Source organism: Mastacembelus armatus, chromosome 6 (assembly GCF_900324485.2).
Source record: "Mastacembelus armatus chromosome 6, fMasArm1.2, whole genome shotgun sequence".
NCBI lineage: Eukaryota > Metazoa > Chordata > Actinopteri > Synbranchiformes > Mastacembelidae > Mastacembelus > Mastacembelus armatus.
In genome coordinates this window covers 447,834-468,821 of record NC_046638.1, presented here as the reverse complement: position 1 = coordinate 468,821, position 20,988 = coordinate 447,834, and the positions used below count along the sequence as shown (strand labels likewise).

At 47.0% G+C, this 20,988-nt stretch overlaps 4 protein-coding genes across 6 annotated transcripts; 3 read left to right on the top strand and 1 right to left on the bottom strand.

The window, feature by feature from the left end:
• The first annotated feature begins 415 nt into the window (after window positions 1-415).
• Window positions 416-3,103, top strand: pclaf (PCNA clamp associated factor). Its single transcript, XM_026311583.1, has 4 exons — window positions 416-551; window positions 1,463-1,543; window positions 1,618-1,798; window positions 2,949-3,103. Exons 1-4 carry the CDS (start codon window positions 506-508, stop codon window positions 2,989-2,991), a joined length of 351 nt encoding a protein of 116 aa, XP_026167368.1. The 5' UTR covers window positions 416-505; the 3' UTR covers window positions 2,992-3,103.
• A 722-nt stretch (window positions 3,104-3,825) lies between these two features.
• On the top strand, window positions 3,826-13,146 carry fcsk (fucose kinase). The gene is made up of 23 exons (XM_026310864.1): window positions 3,826-4,214; window positions 4,402-4,553; window positions 4,625-4,675; window positions 4,758-4,883; window positions 5,114-5,186; window positions 5,811-5,908; window positions 6,048-6,128; window positions 6,233-6,352; window positions 6,583-6,754; window positions 7,104-7,210; window positions 7,428-7,529; window positions 7,612-7,785; window positions 7,924-7,997; window positions 8,264-8,619; window positions 9,075-9,309; window positions 9,387-9,553; window positions 9,936-10,163; window positions 10,477-10,620; window positions 11,045-11,164; window positions 11,327-11,514; window positions 11,717-11,816; window positions 11,998-12,221; window positions 12,349-13,146. Exons 1-23 carry the CDS (start codon window positions 4,136-4,138, stop codon window positions 12,418-12,420), a joined length of 3,243 nt encoding a protein of 1,080 aa, XP_026166649.1. The 5' UTR covers window positions 3,826-4,135; the 3' UTR covers window positions 12,421-13,146.
• On the bottom strand, window positions 12,997-15,086 carry commd9 (COMM domain containing 9). Its single transcript, XM_026310868.2, has 6 exons — window positions 15,003-15,086; window positions 14,461-14,577; window positions 14,214-14,353; window positions 14,038-14,072; window positions 13,772-13,875; window positions 12,997-13,489 (listed from the first exon to the last, which is right to left on the bottom strand). Exons 1-6 carry the CDS (start codon window positions 15,054-15,056, stop codon window positions 13,352-13,354), a joined length of 588 nt encoding a protein of 195 aa, XP_026166653.1. The 5' UTR covers window positions 15,057-15,086; the 3' UTR covers window positions 12,997-13,351.
• On the top strand, window positions 13,437-20,971 carry sh3gl3b (SH3-domain GRB2-like 3b). Of its 3 annotated transcripts, none has more exons than XM_026310866.2 (10): window positions 13,437-13,535; window positions 16,580-16,648; window positions 16,759-16,831; window positions 17,546-17,689; window positions 18,019-18,152; window positions 18,308-18,466; window positions 18,833-18,936; window positions 19,407-19,531; window positions 19,611-19,664; window positions 19,919-20,971. In XM_026310866.2, the coding sequence occupies exons 2-10, from the start codon at window positions 16,598-16,600 to the stop codon at window positions 20,128-20,130; spliced, it is 1,056 nt and encodes a 351-aa protein (XP_026166651.1). In that variant the 5' UTR covers window positions 13,437-13,535; window positions 16,580-16,597; the 3' UTR covers window positions 20,131-20,971. The 3 variants fall into 3 exon arrangements, with proteins under 3 accessions (XP_026166651.1, XP_026166650.1, XP_026166652.1); XM_026310865.1 differs by lacking the exon at window positions 13,437-13,535 and adding an exon at window positions 15,564-15,840; XM_026310867.1 differs by lacking the exons at window positions 13,437-13,535; window positions 16,759-16,831 and adding an exon at window positions 15,806-15,840.
• Window positions 20,972-20,988: the final 17 nt, after the last annotated feature.

Sequence of the window (20,988 nt, the reverse complement as noted above, 5' to 3'; positions counted from 1 at the left end):
ATCTGATAATCTCATATCAAATGATTTCTCTAATCAAATGATTGTAAAGTGTATAAAATGTCAGACAGTTGTCAGATAGTGAAGATATTTATCTTCTCCCAGTGTCTTCACATGTCAGATGCTGGTAGCAGTGAATATCACAGGAATCATTAGAGGGTTATTTTTAAAGATAAATGATGAAACTTGTCATCGAGCTAATTTCTTGATTGACTGGGGGAATAATGACTCTGTCATTACAGGCCTGGATGTGAAATTAGTTTCTATGTGTTTGTCAAAGACCAAAAACACTAATGTTCCCTAACTGCATTAACCGGACACGCTGTAGTTTCACCACATCACCGGCGGGGGGCAGAGTTGCGTCTCGTCTGCCTGGACAGAAACACCAGAAGAAGAAATCTCCCGCCCCATCCGCTGTTCTTTTTAAACCAAGGCGGGACGCTTCAATCCAGTTTGGTCGGTGCACTCGGCGCTAGATCGTTCCTTACGTTTTCACGTCGCTGCTAAAATGGTGAGGACTAAAGCCGACAGTGTTCCCGGATCGTACAGAAAAGGTACAGTAAGAAATTAAAGGGAGTTATTAACAACTCCGCAACTAATAGCTCATTTCTGCACGAATACAGCTGTTTCGTTATGTAGTCTGGTGCTGTGGGGGTGCACCTATAAAATCCAAACAGAGCCTACGAGTTTTCTCTGGCCAGTTCTTTAATACATCGACGATGATGGTTCTTGTTGTTTCAATAACCTGAATATTTACAGTTTTCACCAGTTAATAAGTTAAATCCAGAATCAGTCCACCAATAAACAGCCTCCCGCCAATACGGTGCCTCTTCCTGAAGAGCTTTCGTTGCAAAACCCTTAAAACTCCTGCTGTCACCACAAATTGTAGTTGTACATTAATTTTCTTTTCCTCCTGACAAGATGACATTTTACTTAGTTTTCCCAAGAAACACTTTGACTTTGTGCAAACTGGCGCCAGTTTTTAGCGCCGCAGTGAGGCTTCATGGGAGCGTCGCACCGAACCACGTTTAAAACCCGAAAATTAACTTTAATCTCGGCTACTATCCAAGACACATGAAAGATAAAATATAAAGAGTGGCATTTTATCAACCAACATGGTGTTGTGCTAAATTCGGCGTACAATTGACTATGAATTATTTGAAATTGAGTTTTTAATGCTTGTTTCAGACCAACTCTGAATATCCAGTTCAGGTTATTTTGTGCAGGCAGATAGCAGTGATGTGTTCAGCGTGTAGCTTCATTTGGTTTTAAAACCAAGCCAGTTTCTGGTTTCTAACCTTGAATTGAAATAAACTCTGCTTTTCTTTCACTCTAGCACACACCAGTGTCTCCACAAGCTACAGTCCAGTATGAATTTACTGGTTCAGTCGGTGTCTGACATGGTTGTCCTAGACCTTTCTGTTTTAAGACACCTTTAGTCTTCAGTGTTTGGTTTTATCTGCAGCTGTTGCAGCTTCTGCTCCCCGGAAGTCTCTGGGCTCCAACTCAGCCAACTCCTCCTCCAGCAGCCAGGCCTCCACACCTGGTGAGTCCCTGCAGAAACATCAGCTCTCACTATGTGCACAGTTCATCTCATGGTTAAAGTTTTGTAATTCACAGCAAAGAACAAATATGCTGGTGGAAACCCGGTGTGTCCCCGCCCCACTCCGACCTGGCAGAAAGGCATCGGGGACTTCTTCGGTGGTCCCCCCAGGAAGTCTGAGAAAGAGAACCAGAGACCCCGAGATGTTGAGGACGACGAAGAGGCCGGAGGCAGCGGGATGTCTAAGGCGAACAGGAAGTATGTCATCCTGCTGCAGGAAGTATTAGGCCAAACTGATTCCCATTGAACATTTACCAATAGATTAACTACAGCTGGAGATTTTTACCTCCATGTTTGGCCCCAGAAACACAAACCTGGTTTTGCTAATTTCGAGTTTTGACTTTCTGAAATCTTATGTTCTGTTATTTGAAATCCACAGTTAGCTGCCCTCCTGCATTTATACCTGAGTCATAGTGTAAAAGTGACAGCACATACCTGTTAGATCGTATCCAACACATCTAACTTCTGCAACTTCATCAGCACAAACATGTCAACAAACACCGCTTCATCTGTGTGCTGAGTAGAGTCTACACTGAAGCTGTTTGCTGCTGTGATACGGGGTGTTAGCACTTTGTGTTGAAATACGTTGATGTGTGAGAAACACGATCGTATGTGAATGTTTCCATGTGGTACCAAGTAAAGATTTTAAAGTAATACTAAATGAATTATTCTGTCATATTGTGGCTCATATGAAATGTTACATTAATGGGTCCACAGCGACGCTGTTGTTTCAGCCTCAGCGTTTTATGAGCTGCTGTTAGTTTTCAAACCTCTGGACGTTGCTGTACTTGTTGTGTTTTGGACATGTTCATCACTTTTTTATGTCCCCCTGGAAACGTCTGCTTTGCGACTTCTATTCTCTGTAATTTTATAAATTTGTGCGTTTTTCACTTTGCAGTGTGTTTTAGTGTTTTCTAAAGCTGCAGTGTGCTGAGCTCTCTGGGCCCCTGTACCTCAGGTGTGCAGCCTGTGTTTATATGTGAACAGTGCAGTGTGTGTCCACACGTGAATCATGAGAACAAACCAATCAGCTGGTTCCTTTGTGCAGACAGAAAAACAAATGTGATAACACGACACCAGCATGTCTGCACAAACGTGAGCGACGCTGAGTGATTGACAGGTGTCACGGTTGACAGTTTGTGTAAATGATGGCAAAGTTACTGATGTGTGTTATGAGGATGGATGAGGTCCTCACTGTGATGTTTAAAGCCTCATCAGCTCTGCTGTCAGACTAAGTCTACTAAGTGTTTTTGTTCAGTAATGTCAGCAAATACTAATTTTACTGTTTCTGCTCCTTGTGGAAGCAGCTTCTGTTTCTTCCCTGACTTGAGTTTGTTGTTGCCTGCAGGTCCAGACCGCTGCCTGCTGAGGATGAGGACGACGATGACTGAGTGATGGTCCTGTTTGCTGCTTCCCTGTGTTTAGTGGCATTTTCTTGTATATCTGTATATAATTTCCAATTTCATTTTGTATAGTTCATTAAACTTGTTGGGATGTTTTTAATCTGCAGAGTTCTGCCTGTTTCCCTAAATCAAGTGTTATTTTACAGTGAAAGTGCTGCTGCAGGAAGCAAAGCTGTGCAGTTTCATTGATTTGTCCAAATTGCTGTGGATCATGTTGTCTGACCAAACAGCAGCTGTTTGTTTTTGTTTTTGTTTGCTTTATAATTGTCAGGCAGGACTTGACAGCATCAAAACTGATCTGTCTTGTCTGCAAATAAGATTATTTCATTATTCCATTACGTTTGAAGGCACATTGGGTGCTGCTCTAACTGTTGTAGGAGAAAATAGAAAGCAGCTTTTCAAACATGGCATCAGTTCATAAAGTTAAACATTACACAGGTCACAAGTGAAGAGCCCATTATAGAGTAATCCCATAGTATGTGTATGTTGTAGTTAAGACATGGTACTTTTACTGTGGGAGACTAAATACATTTTGGTACTAGCAGGTTTTATTGCAGGACGTTTTCTTGGAAAGGAAACTGCATTTTGCTATTACTTCACATCTGAGTCCCCCCCCCCCCCACCGGGGTGTCTCGATGAGAAAATAAATTTGATACCGTGTAAGTTTATTAACCTCAGCATGTTTAAGAGTAATTGTTTGTTTGGTCATTCTTTGAATCGTTTAATCAGATCGATGCTATCATACAATAGTGTACCGCCCCATAGGGAGGTCAAAACATTTAAATCAAATGTACCACTTAGTTGCCTACGGTGGCCCGCACGGTCCAAACGGAAAACAGGCTCGTCTGAGCAGCCTGCCTCCGTGTGTTGGTTTTGGTCCAGTGACTTGACACCGTCAAAGTTTGTTTGCTCCTGGTTCTTGTTCGGGCCGCGGTTTAAACCGAGCAGGGTCCGCGCGCTTTGCTTTCCTCCCCCGGTTAGCACGTGACTAACTGCGCTGCGCGTGTCCTCCCGTAAAGGTCCGTGTTGTTGTGGTCGGTAACGGTTAAACCGGGTGTAGCTACAGAGTCCGCTATGGTCCACACAGGAACTTCGGCACCTTAGGTCTGATTCTGACCCGGTCGAGCAGACGATGTCGGGCGGCGGGTTCAGGTGGACGGTTGTGGTGCTGAGCTGCCAACACAAGGACAGCGTCTACTGTTTCCAGAGAGGTGAGCATCATCACCTCATTCTACGATCTTTGTCCCCTGCAGTTACACCTGTCCGCCTGTGGGTGGCGCTGACGGACGGAGAGGAGTTTATGTACCAAACTTACTTTCATTAATTGATTAGTAAATGTTCCAGTATTTGAGCCACGTATCGATGAGCTGATCAGGACTGATATATTGATGATTTCAGAGCTGGAGCTGCGGCAGCAGCGTGGATCGATCTCTCAGGGTGCGTTGGTTTTGACGGTGCAGGACCGCCGGGAGCCGCTGGGCAGCGGCGGGGCGACGCTCAACGCGCTGTTGGTCGCTGCTGAACACCTGAGCAACAGGGCCGGATACACCGTGAGTTGCACTGGTTTTACTGGTATAGATGCTGGTTGAAGCAGTGAGATGTTCCTGTGGTGTTTCCTCAGGTGGTGACGGCTGACGTCCTGGATGATGCTCACATCCTCATCCTCCACACGGTGAGTGCAGCAGCAGCGTCTTTCCCCGTGTTTGGGTTTCTGTTCTACGCTTCGGTTCCGACAGACGCTTCTATTCCTGCAGGGTCGAGATTTTCCCTGGAGCTCCTGCAGCAGAGCGTTCTGCTGGCTGCCTCAGGAGAATCCAGACCAGAGAGTCCAGGCTCCGGTTTGCTGTCTGGACCTGCTGCTGGACTGCCTCAGTAACCAGGTCTGCTTGGTCTGCATCTGTCTCACATGAAGAGCTTCACAGTTTCCATCATAACAAAAACATCAACCCACTGCAGCTATAAAAGTGTGAAAAGTCAAATACAGATGTGGTTGGTGTGATCCAGCTGCTCCGCTCCATGTCCGTTGTGGTCCACGGTGATCCCAGACCACATGGGTATCAGACTGGACCCAAACATCACCGCTTTCTCTTGTTTTCTGTGTGTGGCTCAGATTTGTCCTGGTTCTCCTCCTGGTGTTTGGGTCTGCAGCACCGACATGATCCTCACCGTTCCTCCTGGCTTTGGTTAGTGAGCTCTGTTACTGCATGCAGTACTGCATTTATAGTACTGTATAGTACTGCATTTACAGTACTGTATAGTACTGCACCACGGAGTACGGGTACTGCACTCCAGCCCACAGTCATTGCAGCTCGTTTCTACTGTGTCTTTTTGTGTCCCGTTATTTCTCAGACCTTTTTCTTTGAATCAAGGTGTTTGGGGCCAGAGTCTTAACTTTGGACTGATCTGAGACTTTATACTGATCTAAGACTTTGGACTGATCTGAGACTTTGGACTGATCTGAGACTTTATACTGATCTGAGACTTTATACTGATCTAAGACTTTGAACTGATCTGAGACTTTGGACTGATCTGAGACTTTGGACTGATCTAAGACTTTGGACTGATCTGAGACTTTATACTGATCTGAGACTTTGGACTGATCTGAGACTTTGGACTGATCTGAGACTTTGGACTGATCTGAGACTTTGGACTGATCTAAGACTTTATACTGATCTGAGACTTTAGACAGATCTGAGACTTTAGACAGATCTGAGACTTTATACTGATCTGAGACTTTAGACTGATCTGATCTGTGTGTGTGTGTGTGTGTGTGTGTGTATGTGTGTGTGTGCGTGCGTGCGCATTAGGTTTGTCCTGGGACGGTTTTTCTGGCGTTCGGGTTTTGGCGTTCCCAGGTGACGTCTCCTATGCAGCCAATCACGGGGTCTACCTGTCCGGCCCACAGGTGCTCGCTGCTCTTAAACTGCTGATGTGTTTTCACCCTCTGTGTTTGCCTGTAGCTGTGAATTGTTTCATGATCTAAAGTCTTGTTTTTCCCTTTTCCAGTGTTTTGTGACTGAAGGTGCGTTTGTTTTGCTGTACAGGGTCAAATCAGGGACATCATCTACAGAGGAACACGGGAGCAGATTCAACAAGCTGCAATGCCTGATGGGAAAGTGCCACTGGTGCGTTTTCCTTCTTGAAGTGAAAGTAAAATCAAATTTTTGCAAATGTTGACATGACGTTCTCGGGTCAAGTGGTAAAAATAAGCCCTGATGTTTGTCTGCAGGTGTCGGGTCCAGTCTTCTTCAGCAGGTCTGTGTCAGAGAAGCTGTTGCAGACTCACGTCACTCCTCCTCTGGACGGCTGCACCTACCTGGGCCTGGACTCTGGAGCCCCGCCCCTCCAGGTACCAGTCTGTCACTTTTCTTCCTGTTCATGTAGGACAGAACGAGGGCAGATGCAGTTGGAGGCTCCACATGTTCATTTCTGAATTTTAATTTTAATTTACTTAATTTTAGTCACCGCCCTGTTTAAAAAGTTGTTAAAGACAAACTGAGATTTTTGGATTTTGATTCATTCAGTTTGATTAAAATCACATAAGATAAGAAAACCAGCTGATCTCCTCTGGTCCCTCAGATCTCCCTGTTCCTAGACCTGCTCAAGTGTCTCTGCTCAGATCTGACTCAGGATCAGTTCATGAGCGAGGAGAGAGCTGGTTGCAGTTCAGCTGCTGGAGCTCAGGGGGCGACGGTGAGGGGCGGCAGGACGGAGCTGTGGAGGATCCTCAGAGGGACTCGGCTCACGCTGGGTGGGTGTCTCCATCCTACCGCACCTGGGACCTGTTCACAAACACTGTGGGAAGACTCTCAGGCAGCTCCTAACCCTTAGTCAGTCTCTTAGTCAGGAGGCCCAGGACACGTTAGGGAACAATCTCGGAGCAAACCTGAGCAGCTTTTACCTGAAGAGTTGTGGTTTGCCCCGTGTGCAAATCTCTCCCAGTCTTGAATTCCTTCCTCTAGGAGGTTTTGGGCGAAGTTAGGAGCTGTCAGAGACTTTTCTCACGATGTTTGTGGACATGCAGCCCTGGGATGTGGACTCACTCTGAGTTAAAGGCTCAGTCTAATAACAGCTGCATGTTTTTCCCAAAATGTCCCCAGCGATCGTCCCTGGCGGCCACTACGACTACCTGACGCTGTCTGGACAGCAACATGTCCACCGCCTCACCTGTGGCTGGACGGACACAAACACTCTGTCTCACATCCAGGTGACACCGTCCGTTTCTTCATTCATTGTTCACATGTCCTCAGCTCTCACCATTAGAAACCTGCAGCCTCAGCCGCCATGTTGGTACAGGGAATCCTCCTGATGCGTACGGGAGGACGTCTGTCCACAGCTTCATCAACACCTTCCAGCTGTTTGCTTTGTTACTGATGTAGAAATGAGTTCACATGACCGCCATCTAACTTCCTGTCTGCCCTCAGAGAGAGAGCGTGGTGAGCGACGGAGGTCAGGTGATCAACAGCGTTATGGAGGGAGATGTTGCTGTGGCAACCGGGGCAGTGGTGCAGCACTGCCACCTACAGGTCAGGAGTTTAACATGTGGTTCAGTCAGTGAAGGCAGCTTTAAGGTGTTTGTTTCACCCCCCGTGTGACCTCTGACCTCAGGGACCGCTGGACGTCCCGTCAGGTTGTTTCCTGTCCGGTCTCAACGTATCAGCGTCACCGAGCGTCCGACAGCTGAAGCTTGCCGCTGACATCATCATCCAGGGACATCGGGTGGAGCTGGGCGAGTTGAAGCTGCACGTTTTCACTGTGACGGGAGCGCAGGACGAGCTGGAGGTAAAAACACATTTGTCGTTTAGAAGATAAATAAAGAGCTCCACCCACAAAATGCACAGCATTCAACTGAATAAACTAAAACACAAAACCTCGGGACCGGTATCTGTTACTCTTCAGTCTGACTCTTCTCCTCCCCAGGTCTCCTCTGATGACCCCAGCGCCTCCTTCCTCAACCAGACATGGAGCCTCTTCTACAGGAGGACAGGAGTACAGTACGGGTCATGTGATCTTTGACCTTTTCTAAACGTTCTGGGACGTTTTCAGAACTAAACCCAAAAAAATGTGAAAATCAATGTTTATGGGCATTTAGTGGTGTTGACTGATTCCAGTCCAGATCTGTGTGTTACAATGTGCATAAGAGCTGCCCTCAGAAACCTGGATACTGCAGCTGAACTTTGCTATTGGCTGATCTGGTGTCAGGTGACGTGTAGGAAGCAGCTGCTGAGTTTTTCTCTCCTCCTCTCTTCCCTCCTCTCAGGCCGGAGGACTTATGGTTCAGAGGAGAACAGCGCTCTCTCCTCCAGGCTCGTCTCTTCCCCATGCTCCACCCCGGAGGAGGTTCTGTGGGTCTGGAGGCTGGCGTTGGCTGGCTGCTGGGGGGAGCCGGCAGCCTGAGCAGGTGGAGGGAGGCGTGGAGGCTGTCTCTGAAGGAGGTGCTGTCCATCACCCATCAGGAGGCGGAGCTGCAGTGGAGGGAGGAGCTGTTGTTCCTGGCGGGGAGGAGGAGAGTCTGTGACGCCCTGAGGAGTCGCACAGATGTCTGCCTGCTGCCGTGCTTCAGGGCAGCAGTGCAGGGCGGCCAACAGGGGGCACTGCTGCAGACACTGGACCACAGTGAGTCACAGCGAGGAAGACTGGGTTGTAATTATATGTCCTGTAGTAGAGAGTACTTCTACTGTGGTGGAGAGTACTTCTACTGTGGTGGAGAGTACTTCTACTGTGGTGGAGAGTACGTACTTCTACTGTGGTGGAGAGTACGTACTTCTACTGTGGTGGAGAGTACGTACTTCTACTGTGGTGGAGAGTACTTCTACTGTGGTGGAGAGTACGTACTTCTACTGTGGTGGAGAGTACGTACTTCTACTGTGGTGGAGAGTACGTACTTCTACTGTGGTGGAGAGTACGTACTTCTACTGTGGTGGAGAGTACTTCTACTGTGGTGGAGAGTACGTACTTCTACTGTGGTGGAGAGTACTTCTACTGTGGTGGCGAGTAGAGAAGAGCAGCGTTTTATGACGTTATCCATATTCTGCCTTTATCGGCTGAGATGAACTGTCTTGTCTTTTCAGTCGCAGCAAGTGATGGGAATCGGGGGGCGGAGTCAGGGGAAGAGCTGGGCGTGGCTGCTCGCTGCCTTTCCTGTATCGCCGATGTGTTGGTGTGTATGGCGGGGGACAGGGGTGGGCTGAGAAGTGGACCTGCTGCTAACGAGGCCTGGAGCTCCGCCTACTTCCTGTTGGAAGAGGGTAACCTGAGGGGCGGAGTCCAAGCCCTGGCTGCAGAGAGAGAGCGCTGGCTCAGCAGGTGAGCTTCACTCTGTGGGTGGTCAGCCTTGTGACGCCTGTGGGTGGATACTGACCTGTGTTTCCTCTCCCCCCCAGACCAGACCTGCTGGTTCGGGCAGCGCGGCACTATGAGGGCGCCGGACAGGTGCTGCTGCGACAGGCTGTGATGTCATCACAGAGGTTTATCTCCATTGGTCAGGGTGAAGTCCCACCCCTTGAGGAGTGGCAGGAAGTGGAGTGTCCTGCCAGACTGGACTTGGCAGGTGAGTCCAAGGTTATTATTTACTCATTAGCTAACGTTAACTACCTTATATACTTCTAATTTGAAGTACTGTAGTGGTACTTTGGGCTTCAACCTATGATTGGTTTCCTTTTTTTGATCAGTCGATTAACTACCAATCAATCCACTGATTATTTGGTAAATGGAAACATCAGAAATCTGTCACAGACCACAGGGAGACGTTAGCAAATCTCGTTTGCTCCATCAATTCTCCATTTGCATGTAAGGCAAAGGGAGGCAGGTTTTTAATTGATAAATTACCTTAATGATTCATTGATTATAAGAAGAGCGGTGGATTGATGTAAAATGATGTGTTGATGCAGTTTTGGTCGTTTTAAATCCCAATGAACACCCGTGTGTCTCAGGTGGCTGGAGCGACACTCCTCCCATCGCCTTTGAACACGGCGGATCCGTCACCAACGTCGCCGTAAAGGTCGATGGGAAGCGTCCAATTGGTGCAAGAGCCCGACGCGTCACAGAGCCCCGCCTCCTGCTGGTCAGCTTCTCAGGAGGGCGGGAAAGTGGCGTTTCCACGGAGACGGTGTGCGACAGTCTGGATGACCTGAAGGACTACTGTCAGCCTCACGCACCCGGTAGGCATGCACAGATTGAAGTGAAATGTGTGATCCAGTTCGGCTCCATGAGAACCTTCTCCATAAATGTCCAACAGACTCACTGTTCATTTCATTCAGGGACGTGCACTACAACATACAGAACCAGAACAAGAACTGTTGTGACTTCTGTGCCACCATAGGACTTCATGACTAAATCACCTGTAGTGCAGAGTTGTTACAGTGTGAATACACAGTATACTGGGCTGTGCATTAGTGCGGCACAGTAACAATAAGTGCACAGTAAAAGGTGCGGGTGAGGCTGGTCAGAACTTTGTGATCCTGTGTGTTACAGGAGCCCTGCTGAAGGCGGTGTGTGTGTGCAGTGGCCTGGTGTCCCTCTCCTCCCAGCATCCTCTGGGGAACCAGCTGATGCAGAGATGGGGAGGAGGCTTGGAGCTGCACAGCTGGTCACTGCTGCCCACCGGGTCTGGACTAGGTGAGAAACCGATTGACTCATCTGTCAACATGAAAACAGGAAAAACAAATCACCAACACACACACACAGTTTTCTTCTGAGCTGAACTCGTCTTCATGTAAAACACGTGAACCTTCAGTTGTTACTTTGTCTTGGTTAATCATCCACTTTCTGCTGCTGAGCTGAGTCCAGGTTGTGTTTGGAGATTAGAAATTATTGTCACTCAGCCAGGACACACTGACATGTGATACGTTCATTCACTTGGTAAATACTATGAGCAGGAAACAGGGATTAAATCTCACTCTGTGTGGTACCAAAACATCTGCAGATGATCTTGGTGAACCTGCAGAAACTCTGACTGAAGAATTGTCAGTGTGTGAAATCTAACTCTGTTTCCTCTAAGCATCGTTTAAGTGTCCTGATGGGAGCTGCTGTCCTCCTGCAGGTACCAGCAGTATCCTTGCGGGGGCGCTGTTGGCTGCAGTCTACAGGTGCACAGGCCGAACCTACGACACAGACTCCCTGATCCATGCTGTCCTCTACCTGGAGCAAATCCTCACCACAGGTCTCTGAGTGTCTGTTCTGTGTTAGAGCCGTGGTCACATGACACACATTACTTCGGTCCAACAGAAGGTTTTGGTTTCTGGGATTCATGCCAGCGATTTTTGATTTGCTTTTATCTCTTCGTGACAAGTTCATTTCCTCCTGCCCTTCCTCTGCGGTTCAGGTGGAGGCTGGCAGGATCAGGTAGGAGGTCTGGTGGGTGGAGTAAAGGTGGGTCGCTCCAGAGCGTCTCTGCCCCTGCAGGTTGAAGTGGAACCCCTCAGTCCTCCAGACGACTTCTTGGTTTCACTGGAGCAGCACCTCCTGCTGGTCTACACCGGCAAAACCCGACTGGCTCGCAACCTGCTGCAGGTCAGTGCCTGTTAATGTGTTTCACTTTACTGTTACTCAGAAAACGTGGGTCACACCACAGGAGGTAAGTCCACCTGGTTGACTACTTACCACACGTCGGTCTTTATTTCAGTGAAACTGTTAATTACGTTCTAATAATTCAATAGCGTGATGATGATGACGGTGATGATGGTGATGAAGATGATGATGCTCTCCTCTGCAGGATGTGGTGCGGAGCTGGTACAGTCGTCTGCCGGCGATGGTGCAAAACGCGCAGCAGCTGGTGACCAACTCCGAGGACTGTGCCAGAGCCTGTTCAGACGGTGAGCTAAAGCTGGTTAGCTGGTTAAAGCTGCAGGTGAACAGGTTAATGTTGTTAGTGTCCCACAGCTGGACTGAAGGAACAAGCCCATTGGTTCTTGTTACAGTCCTACATTTCCCAGAAGGCCTTTCAGCAGAGCTCAGTCAGTGCCAGGTGTTGAAGAGGTTCCTGTGTGTCCCCAGGCTGTCTGCTCACGCTGGGTCGCTGTCTGGACCGATCTTGGCAGCAGAAGAAGCTCATGGCCCCTGGCTGTGAACCGGCCTCTGTGAGGGCCATGATGGAGGCCCTCAGGCCCCTGGTCCTGGGCCAGAGTCTTGCAGGGGCCGGAGGGGGCGGGTTCCTCTACCTGCTGACCCGGGAGCCTGGACAAAGAGAGGTGGTGCTGGAGGTGCTCAGCAACACGCCGGTAAGCACCAGGAGTTATTGATTATTGAATTATTACTGCTCTAACTGCCAGTTTCCTGATGCATCTTCATCGCAGGAGCTGATTGGTTGGTGTGAGCGAGTCATGAGTAACAGCCGGTGTGTTTCAGGGTCTCGGAGACTTCAGTGTTCACTCTGTGGAGCTGGACCTGGACGGGATCACAGTGCTAGCACCTTCCTAAGGGGACACACACACACACACACACACACACACTCACTCACTCACTCACTCACTCACTCACTCACTCACTCACTCACTCACTCACTCACTCACTCAGTGCCTGCAGCTGATGGGACAGAAATCAGGACCCGGGTCAGGTCAGGGTTCCTGTGTGATCATTCGGGGAAGTAAGAGACTGTAGTTTTCCGATTGTCCACATTGACATTAGATATTAACAGTGATTTCATATAGACGCTCTGGTCCAGTGGCCCCATAAGGCCTTGGGCCCCTGGTTAGAAATCCATCCCTGCTGTAGGAAAATAAAATACAGTGAAGTGAACAGGCTGAAGTGTGAGCAGAGCTGAGATCAGTGTTTTCTAACCAACAGAATGAAACGTGTCTGCAGTAGTGATGAAGCTGCACTGAACTCTGTAGGAAAAGACAAACATTTGAGGTGAAAGTCCAAGTGTTTTGTTTTGTTTCATGAATTTTCTGTGCTGGGATGTTTCAGCTTTAATCACGACTGACTGAAGCGTCGATTGGTTCAGACGCTCAGTTGGCATGATGCTGCTTGTGTCAGTAAAGAAGAGATGCTCTGTGAGTGTTAATACATTTATTTTCATGGTCCATGTAAAAGAAAAAGAGCAGTAATTTTTTAACAAATACTTCCTGGACCCTTAATTATTCTTCTGATTGGCTTTTCAATGTACAAAAACTGAAATGAAATGAAACAAATGTCTATCACGTTTCCAGATGTGAGTTTTTTTGTGCGGAGTCATATTTTTTGTCAGACACAAACATTTTATATTTTCACTGGCTGGAAACATCAATCAGATACTAAACTAGATCTGATTTCCTATTTTTTCAATGGAAAAGGCTGAAACGTGAAGATAGTGAATGTTGGCAACGTGAGATCAAACCCCTCAGCGTCACTGTCCCAGAGGTCTGAGCGTTTATTTCCCAGCAACCACCGACAGCTGGTCCCTGATGCGCCCCAGTCCGTCCAGGATGGTGTCCAGAGACTCCCTGCTCAGCTCCACCGTCACCGGGGAAACCGACTCTCCTCCCGCTGACGGACACGGATCCTCCACCTGGAATCAACATGTCACACGAACATAAAGAGCCGCTGAGACGCAGGTGAGTGGAACAGAAACACGGGGGGAGCTGATGGGAAGTGCAACACATCAGGGCGTGAGGCTGCAGCCGGACTCCAACGTTCACATCACATTTACTGAGACCTGCAGTTTGTTTCTGCTCTAACTTCACTGAGGCATCACAGTGAACGACACACAGTTTTGACAGGTTGTGTCGTTGAATTACCACGTACAACAAATCAGTCAAGTGGACCTGTGGACGTGCAGCTTGACACACACCTTGAACTGAACCAGGCAGGTTGGGACGGACATCCGGCTGACTGAGTCTGAACTGGTCACCAAGTCGACTCTCCAGCTCAGCTCCTTCAGCTGGGGGAGTGTGACTGCACCCACACACACACACACACGAAGAAGTCAAAGGTCAAACACAGTTTATGCAAAACTTTGGGTGAATACACTCACTGCACTCACTTCTCTCCCCTTCACAAATCAGCTAAATGTGGAGTTTTGGCCAAACACCCCGGTGTAGTATGAAATGTACTCACTCTGGTTACTGAGAGCTTCTGTCCTCCACGTTGGGCTGAAAACAGCAGGAGCAGAGTTTATTTGATTTGCAGCAGTGACTAATGGTGACCCTGTTCAGGCCAAAGAGGATCAGGCAGCTCTGATCATTTTACAAATCTGACACTCAAGGCCAGAGGAGGGGTTTCTGGGAGCTCACCTGTTCTCCAGCAGGATCTTGGTGATCAGGTTCTTCAGGCTGGAGTGGAACGACTCGGGGAACAGGGCGAGGATCTGCTCCGCAGAGCTCAGGTTGTAGAAGAGGACGTGATGAGACAGGACGTGGAGAGACTGGACGAGCTGGAGGAAACACACGCATCACACTCAAACTGTGGACCATCTCTGCACCTGGAACCATGTCTGAACCCTGACAGGTCTTTGAAGCTGTGAGGAGACAGGTGAGTTACCTGTGCGGCCTGGGCTGCAGGGACGCTGAGCGTCGCTGCTGTGGACTCCACCAGCCGGCGACTGCACCCTCTGTGACTCTGAACACAAACGTCTCTCACAGCGTCTTTAGACGGAGCCTGAGGAGCCATCATCACCATCACCATCACCATCATCATCATCATCATCATCATCAACAACACGACGTCATCAGCCAGCTGAGCTGACCACACCCTCCACGAGACAACAGGATGTTTTTGTTTAGCCCCATAAACAGAAAGTTAAGTCAAAGACTCTTCGGCTGCAGCTTCGTCTCAGACTTTCTGCTTTTTGCAGATTAAATTTGAGTTTGAACATTTTGCAGGTAAACCAAGTGAATCCTGTCAGACACAGTGAGTTTAGTTTAGTAGCCACTTCATGACGAGTCGCGGCCACAGAATGAAACTAATCAACAATTAAAAACAATATCAGTAAAGGACGAAGCATCTGTCGAAACTGATCTGAAACATTCAGCTCTAAGAGGCAGACAACAGGAATAGATTGATGATCGATTAATGATCGATACCTTCAGGAGCAACTGCAGGTTGGTGAAATCTTCACTGGACACAGAAGCTGCCATGTTGACATATGACGTTAACTGCGAGTCACGTGAGAGAGAAAAAAGATGCCGCTACTGTTCATGGGAAATGAAGTCCAACCAAGAAACGCTACTTAAATACAATAAAACAAGATTAATCTTTGTTTCCCGGGAAAAACAAACAAATTACAGCAATAATAATAATAATTTAAAGTAAAACGATGATGATGATGATGATGTATTTTATTTAATGGAGGAGCCTATAAACATTAAACAGAAGTAAACAATGACACTGGTTCGTGTAGAAAAGGCAGCAGTGCATCTCACAGAGAAAGAAAAACGAAAGATTTTAATCATTTTGATGTTCAAAACTAAAGCAGCCTCGTTTTGCTGAGTCATTCATGTACATTCAAAGTTATAAATCCCACATTTCTAACAACACGTGAAGGCAGCAGCTAATGGGGCATTATAATAATAATAATGATAATTAATAAATGTATTATAATAATAATAATAATCAAACTATAAGTCCAACATCATAAATGGTATAAAAATCAAACAAACTGCTAATGCCCATAAATAAACCAATGAAACATAATAAAGTGACTGATAATGGAGACAGTATTAGTCTTTAATAATCTTCACTGATATATTATAATATTAGTGATAAACCCTGTAATAACAAACGGGACCGGTGGTGGGGGCGGCTTGGTGCAGCCAGTCTCCGCGGGGGACGGAGCAGCTCACACGGGATGGAGACGGTCGGTGTCCGGCGGTGAACATGTCGGTGTCCGGGATGAAGAAGCAGCTCCACAAGGCCAGCCAGGTACCGGGGCGAGCCTGCCGGGGACCGGGGTTCGTGTCTGGGGGGACATTGTGCTCGGTGGCCGAACTGCGACACAGGCCTGCTGGTGCTCATCAGTATCGATCCGTCACGTCATTATTAATCAGTTCAATATCGATACGTGTGATCAGTAGTATCTGCAGTATCGTGTAGTATTTTATGTGTGTTGCAGTCATTATGGTTAGGTTCGACTACTGCAGCTGGTACAAGTACTACTAGCTACTACTTGCACTACTTTTCAGTGATAGTGTCACCGCAGCTCAGACACTAGTACTACTACTGGTCAGGGGCATTTAGATCTTATACTAAAGTAGAAGTTAAAATACTACTTAGTAAAAATACTCTGCTGTATTTAGTACCATAGTACCAAGTACCATAAGTGAAAGTACTTGTAATGTGCAGTGTCGTTTGTTATAATGTGTTGAAACGACCTAATTAGACTTCATTTGAATCTCGTGGTCCATCTGTAACACTCCACCAACTTTAATCAATATTTTAATCAATATTTGATCTGTAAAATCTGTGACTGTCAAAATGTAAAGCAGAGCCACTACTGTAGGTACGAGTACTGTTCAGCCAGTACATGTGCTACTACATTACAGTGTAGAGGGAGTATTCTGAATCTTCACTACTTAAGTCAGAGCAGAAATACCACAATGTAAAAATACTCTTTTACGTCTACTGCTACTAGAATCAGTTCCTCTCCTGTGTGTTTGTGCAGCTGCTGAATGAGAGGCTGATGGGAGCTGAAGGGACCAGGATGGATGACGACTTTCTGAAGATGGAGAAGGTGAAAGTGGGAACGTGTCACTGGGTTTATACTTTTTTACTTACTGTACTTTTATACTTTAGACTTTTACTGCATCCATGATACAGAGCCTGTATCCGTCTGTCTGTCAGAGTATTGCAGTATTCTACTCTCTGCTGATGGAGCTTCTGTCCAGAACTACGGAGTTCCTTCAACCAAACCCAGGTACTGAGACAAACACTACCAAGCGGTATATAAAGTACTTCAAATTAGAAGTATATAAGGTAGTTAACGTCAGCTACCCAGCGGTATATAAAGTACTTCAAATTAGAAGTATATAAGGTAGTTAACGTCAGCTACCCAGCGGTATATAAAGTACTTCAAATTAGAAGTATATAAGGTAGTTAACGTCAGCTACCCAGCGGTATATAAAGTACTTCAAATTAGAAGTATATAAGGTAGTTAACGTCAGCTACCCAGCGGTATATAAAGTACTTCAAATTAGAAGTATATAAGGTAGTTAACGTCAGCTACCCAGCGGTATATAAAGTACTTCAAATTAGAAGTATATAAGGTAGTTAACGTCAGCTACCCAGCGGTATATAAAGTACTTCAAATTAGAAGTATATAAGGTAGTTAACGTCAGCTACCCAGCGGTATATAAAGTACTTCAAATTAGAAGTATATAAGGTAGTTAACGTCAGCTACCCAGCGGTATATAAAGTATTTCAAATTAGAAGTATATAAGGTAGTTAACGTCAGCTACCCAGTACATTTGGATAATGGTACTTTTGGACTTTTACTGCAGTAACACTTGGAATGCAGGACTTTTACTGAGAACAGAGGATTTTTACTCTGTGGTATTTCTACTGTTACTGCAGTAAATACTCTCAGTACTTCTTCCTCTGCTACATGAAGTGAATCTTTGTGTTTGCACAGCATGCAGAGCAAAACTGAGCGTGCTCAACACCATGTCCAGGATCCGGGGACAGGGGAAGTGCGCAGGGTACCCGCAGACAGAGGGCATGCTGGGAGAGTGTATGCTGCTGTACGGTCGGGAGCTGGGAGCTGCTTCGGAATTTGGTGCGAGTCAGTTTCACTGCTGCTGGTCCAGGTAGACGCCAGAGTCTGTGTTGTCTTGTCACCTGGAGTCCTTCTCATCACTGAGACACAGATACTTTGTTTTTTAGCAGAAACACTGCTGAGTTTCTTTTCATGGTTTTTCTGCATGGTGGAAGGTAGAAGTTGTTCTACTTCCTTAAAGGAGCCACTAAAGTATTACCCGTGGCTCCAGCAGTTTAGCTCCGTTGTGTTTCCACAGGAACACAGAGGTTTGTAAAAACAGACGAAATCCCATTTTTTCCCGACCATTTCCAGACTGTTGTTTTCCTCTTCACCCCTGGTGTGTTCAGGTGGAGCTCTGGTCACTGTGGGTGAAGCTCTGCAGCAGGTCGCTCAGGCCAAAGATGCTCTGGATGTCAACGTCAAACACGGCTTCATTGAGCCGCTACAGGAGCTCCACAGCACGGAGCTGACGGAGATCAGGGTGAGAGGATGCGTGTTCCACGTATTTAGTTTAAAGCTGCATAAAGAATGTTTTGCTAGTTCATGTTTGTCCAACAGAAAGTGGAACCTGCTCAGGACAGAGTCTGAATGAAGACTTTTCCAGCACATTCAGCAGCCGTGTCTGTTTGTTCTCAGCATCAGCTGAAGAAGCTGAACGGTCGGCGTCTCGACTTTGACTACAAGAGGAGGCGAAGAGGGAAGATCCCAGCGGACGAGCTCCAACAGGCCTGGGACAAGTTTCTGGCCTCCAAAGAGCTGGCAGAGCAGAGCATGTTCGTCCTGCTGCAGAACGATGTGAGTTTACACACCTGAAACCAGCTGAAAACATCAGAGGCTTGAGCTGCTCTGCTCCCAAGCCATGAAAACTAGATGCCTCTGAAAACATATTTTAAAATTGTCTTCCTTTTCATCAGAATCTGGTCAAACAGACACAACAATGCTGTTTGTTACTCACACTGAATTTATTGCAGTGATCCTGTAAATCTGGAGTTTTTAAGGCCCAGTTCTTTCCTGTAGACAGCTGAACTTTCTGACACGTGCTCTGCTGCCTGATCTTTGGCCTGAGAATATTACCTGTGACAACAGGTACCAGGCAAAACATCCGGCACGTCTGATTGTTCCTGTACTGCACCTCGTCCACACTGATGTTTCCTCCTGCAGGTGGATCAGCTCGGTCGTCTGGCAGCCTTGGTCTCTGCACTGCACGACTTTCACTGCAACGCCCACCGCATCCTGCTGGGTGTCCATGGCAACCTGCAGGCCAGGTGAGCCCAGGTTCAGCACCTCTTACAGCTGTAGTCATGTGTACAGGTGTGGTGCCCAAGGGGAAAATGAATCATTTTACTAATTTGTATTAATAATGAATGCTAATATTAGCATGCTAGCAAGCTCAGAGTGACAAGTCTGGACCCCAGTTTCAGTGCTAACATGCTAACACCTTCTGCAGGTGTAATGTTTACGATGTTGACCACCTGAGTTCAGCATGTCAGCATGCTAACATTAGCTAATTAGCTCTCACAGAGAAAAACCTGCAGCTTCCCCCAGGAAGCAGCACAAACTCTGCTGTTTCCTGCTGTTGGACCCGAACCTACTACAACAAAACTCTGAATTTAATCCATCCAGTATTTGTTTGGTTGCTTCTTCAGGAATCTCAGCAGTCAGAACAGGTGGACACACCTGTGTGTACCTGACCTGTAGAGTTGTTGTTTTACACACCTGTATCTGTTGACAACAGGCTGACGGCTGCCAGTAACAAACCGGAGCGACGGTTCCGGCCCAGAAAGGTCCGAGTCAGACGGGAACAGAACAGCAGCATCGGGTTTTACCAGCAGCTGTCCATCACAGCTGCAAATTCCTCAGGTTGGTTTTAGCTTCTGGTCAAACAGGATTTTGTGACATTTCTCTAAGTTAAAATCTTTAACACATCTGTGTATGACAGGAGAGCAGTTCACAGCGTTACGGTCCAGACCCGGCAGCCCCGTCTCCTCTTACGGTAATAAAATAAGAGTCCCATTAAAATAAAGGTTTGTCTGTTACCAATCCTTCATCAGGGATTAGTCTCCACAAACCTTTTCCAAAATGAGACAAAATTGAGCTGCAGAACAGTGTTTTTCTTGTTTCACATTTTTGCATTAACAAAGGTGTGTAGCCTAAAGTCAGTAAAAAACATTAAGTGATTTATAAAAATAAATTCTATTAAATACATATGAGCCCTCAGAGTGACTGAGTTGTGTGTCCCTCGTCCAGCTGACAGTCGGCTGGTCCGGGATCAGCCCTGCTGCAGAGCCCTGTACTCCTTCCACCCGAACCGTGAGGGTGAGCTGGGCTTCAGCCAGGGCGACATCATCCTTCTCACCTGTCAAGTCGACGCCAACTGGTACGAGGGCGAGCTCGCCGGCCAATCGGGGCTCTTGCCCGTCAGCTACGTGGATGTGGTGGTCCCGCTGCCGTTACCATGACGACGTACCGAACATTCACAAACAAGTCAGTTGTTGATTTCTGTTCAGCAGCACGGGTGTGTTTTAGATGATGCTTTCATTTGCCCAAAGGAACGAGGCCGTAGTTTGAACTGTTTGATTTTCTGCTGTTGTTATTCTGCACAACCCTCTCGACTAACAGACGCTCGATCAGTAAAGACTTGAGTGTAATTTCCCTTTAAGACTTTTCCAACACATTTCCTGCATAAATCCAAAGGCCTGTCACACATTTCTACCATCAGACTGAAACAATCTGCATTTTGAGTCACAGGCTGCCGAGCTATGGGCATATCTGCTGTAATGTTTAGTTTTCTGATCCGTATAAATGAAACTAGCATTGAGTGGGTTTAAATAACAGTGTGGTGGCTGGTGCTGTGTAGCTGGGCTGACAGGACTGAGCAGCAGTAACTGATTGTGTTCTGTGCATGCACTTTATCTGAAGCTTTCTGAGAGTCAGTTCAGGACTATGGTCCAGCTGTATTTGTGAAACAAGACGACTTGGTGTGTGTGTGTGTGTGTGTGTGTGTGTGTGTGTGTGTGTGTGTGTGTGTGTGTGTGTGTGTGTGTGTGTGTGTGTGTGTGAGATTCTGTTTTGGGCCAGAGCCCCCATGTGTTGCTGCTCAGAGCCAATAAACAACTCAGCACTTAACTTCCTGTCACACTGCAAACTGCACAGTCTAAACAAACCAGATCTAACATGTTGAGTCTTTCACACCATGGTGTCTGTTGTCAGTCAGTCATATATTTATCATCTGTATCTGTTGTTGTTTTGCATCTGTACTTAGTGAATGAATGGACTTTCCAATAAGAAATGTTGACACAGTCTCTGTCTGTCCATGT

Coding starts and splice junctions, on each gene's coding strand:
- sh3gl3b (XM_026310865.1), top strand. CDS start 15,796: ATGTCGGTGTCCGGGATGAAGAAGCAGCTCCACAAGGCCAGCCAG. Junction 19,532..19,610: donor CACAGCTGCAAATTCCTCAG/GTTGGTTTTAGC, acceptor TGTGTATGACAG/GAGAGCAGTTCACAGCGTTA. Junction 19,665..19,918: donor CAGCCCCGTCTCCTCTTACG/GTAATAAAATAA, acceptor TCCCTCGTCCAG/CTGACAGTCGGCTGGTCCGG.
- fcsk (XM_026310864.1), top strand. CDS start 4,136: ATGTCGGGCGGCGGGTTCAGGTGGACGGTTGTGGTGCTGAGCTGCCAA. Junction 5,187..5,810: donor CACCGTTCCTCCTGGCTTTG/GTTAGTGAGCTC, acceptor CGTGCGCATTAG/GTTTGTCCTGGGACGGTTTT. Junction 12,222..12,348: donor AGGTGCTCAGCAACACGCCG/GTAAGCACCAGG, acceptor GGTGTGTTTCAG/GGTCTCGGAGACTTCAGTGT.
- pclaf (XM_026311583.1), top strand. CDS start 506: ATGGTGAGGACTAAAGCCGACAGTGTTCCCGGATCGTACAGAAAAG. Junction 1,544..1,617: donor CAGCCAGGCCTCCACACCTG/GTGAGTCCCTGC, acceptor TGTAATTCACAG/CAAAGAACAAATATGCTGGT. Junction 1,799..2,948: donor ATGTCTAAGGCGAACAGGAA/GTATGTCATCCT, acceptor TGTTGCCTGCAG/GTCCAGACCGCTGCCTGCTG.
- commd9 (XM_026310868.2), bottom strand. CDS start 15,056: ATGGCAGCTTCTGTGTCCAGTGAAGATTTCACCAACCTGCAGTTGCTC. Junction 14,354..14,460: donor CTGCAGCCCAGGCCGCACAG/GTAACTCACCTG, acceptor TGTTTCCTCCAG/CTCGTCCAGTCTCTCCACGT. Junction 14,073..14,213: donor AAGATCCTGCTGGAGAACAG/GTGAGCTCCCAG, acceptor TGCTGTTTTCAG/CCCAACGTGGAGGACAGAAG.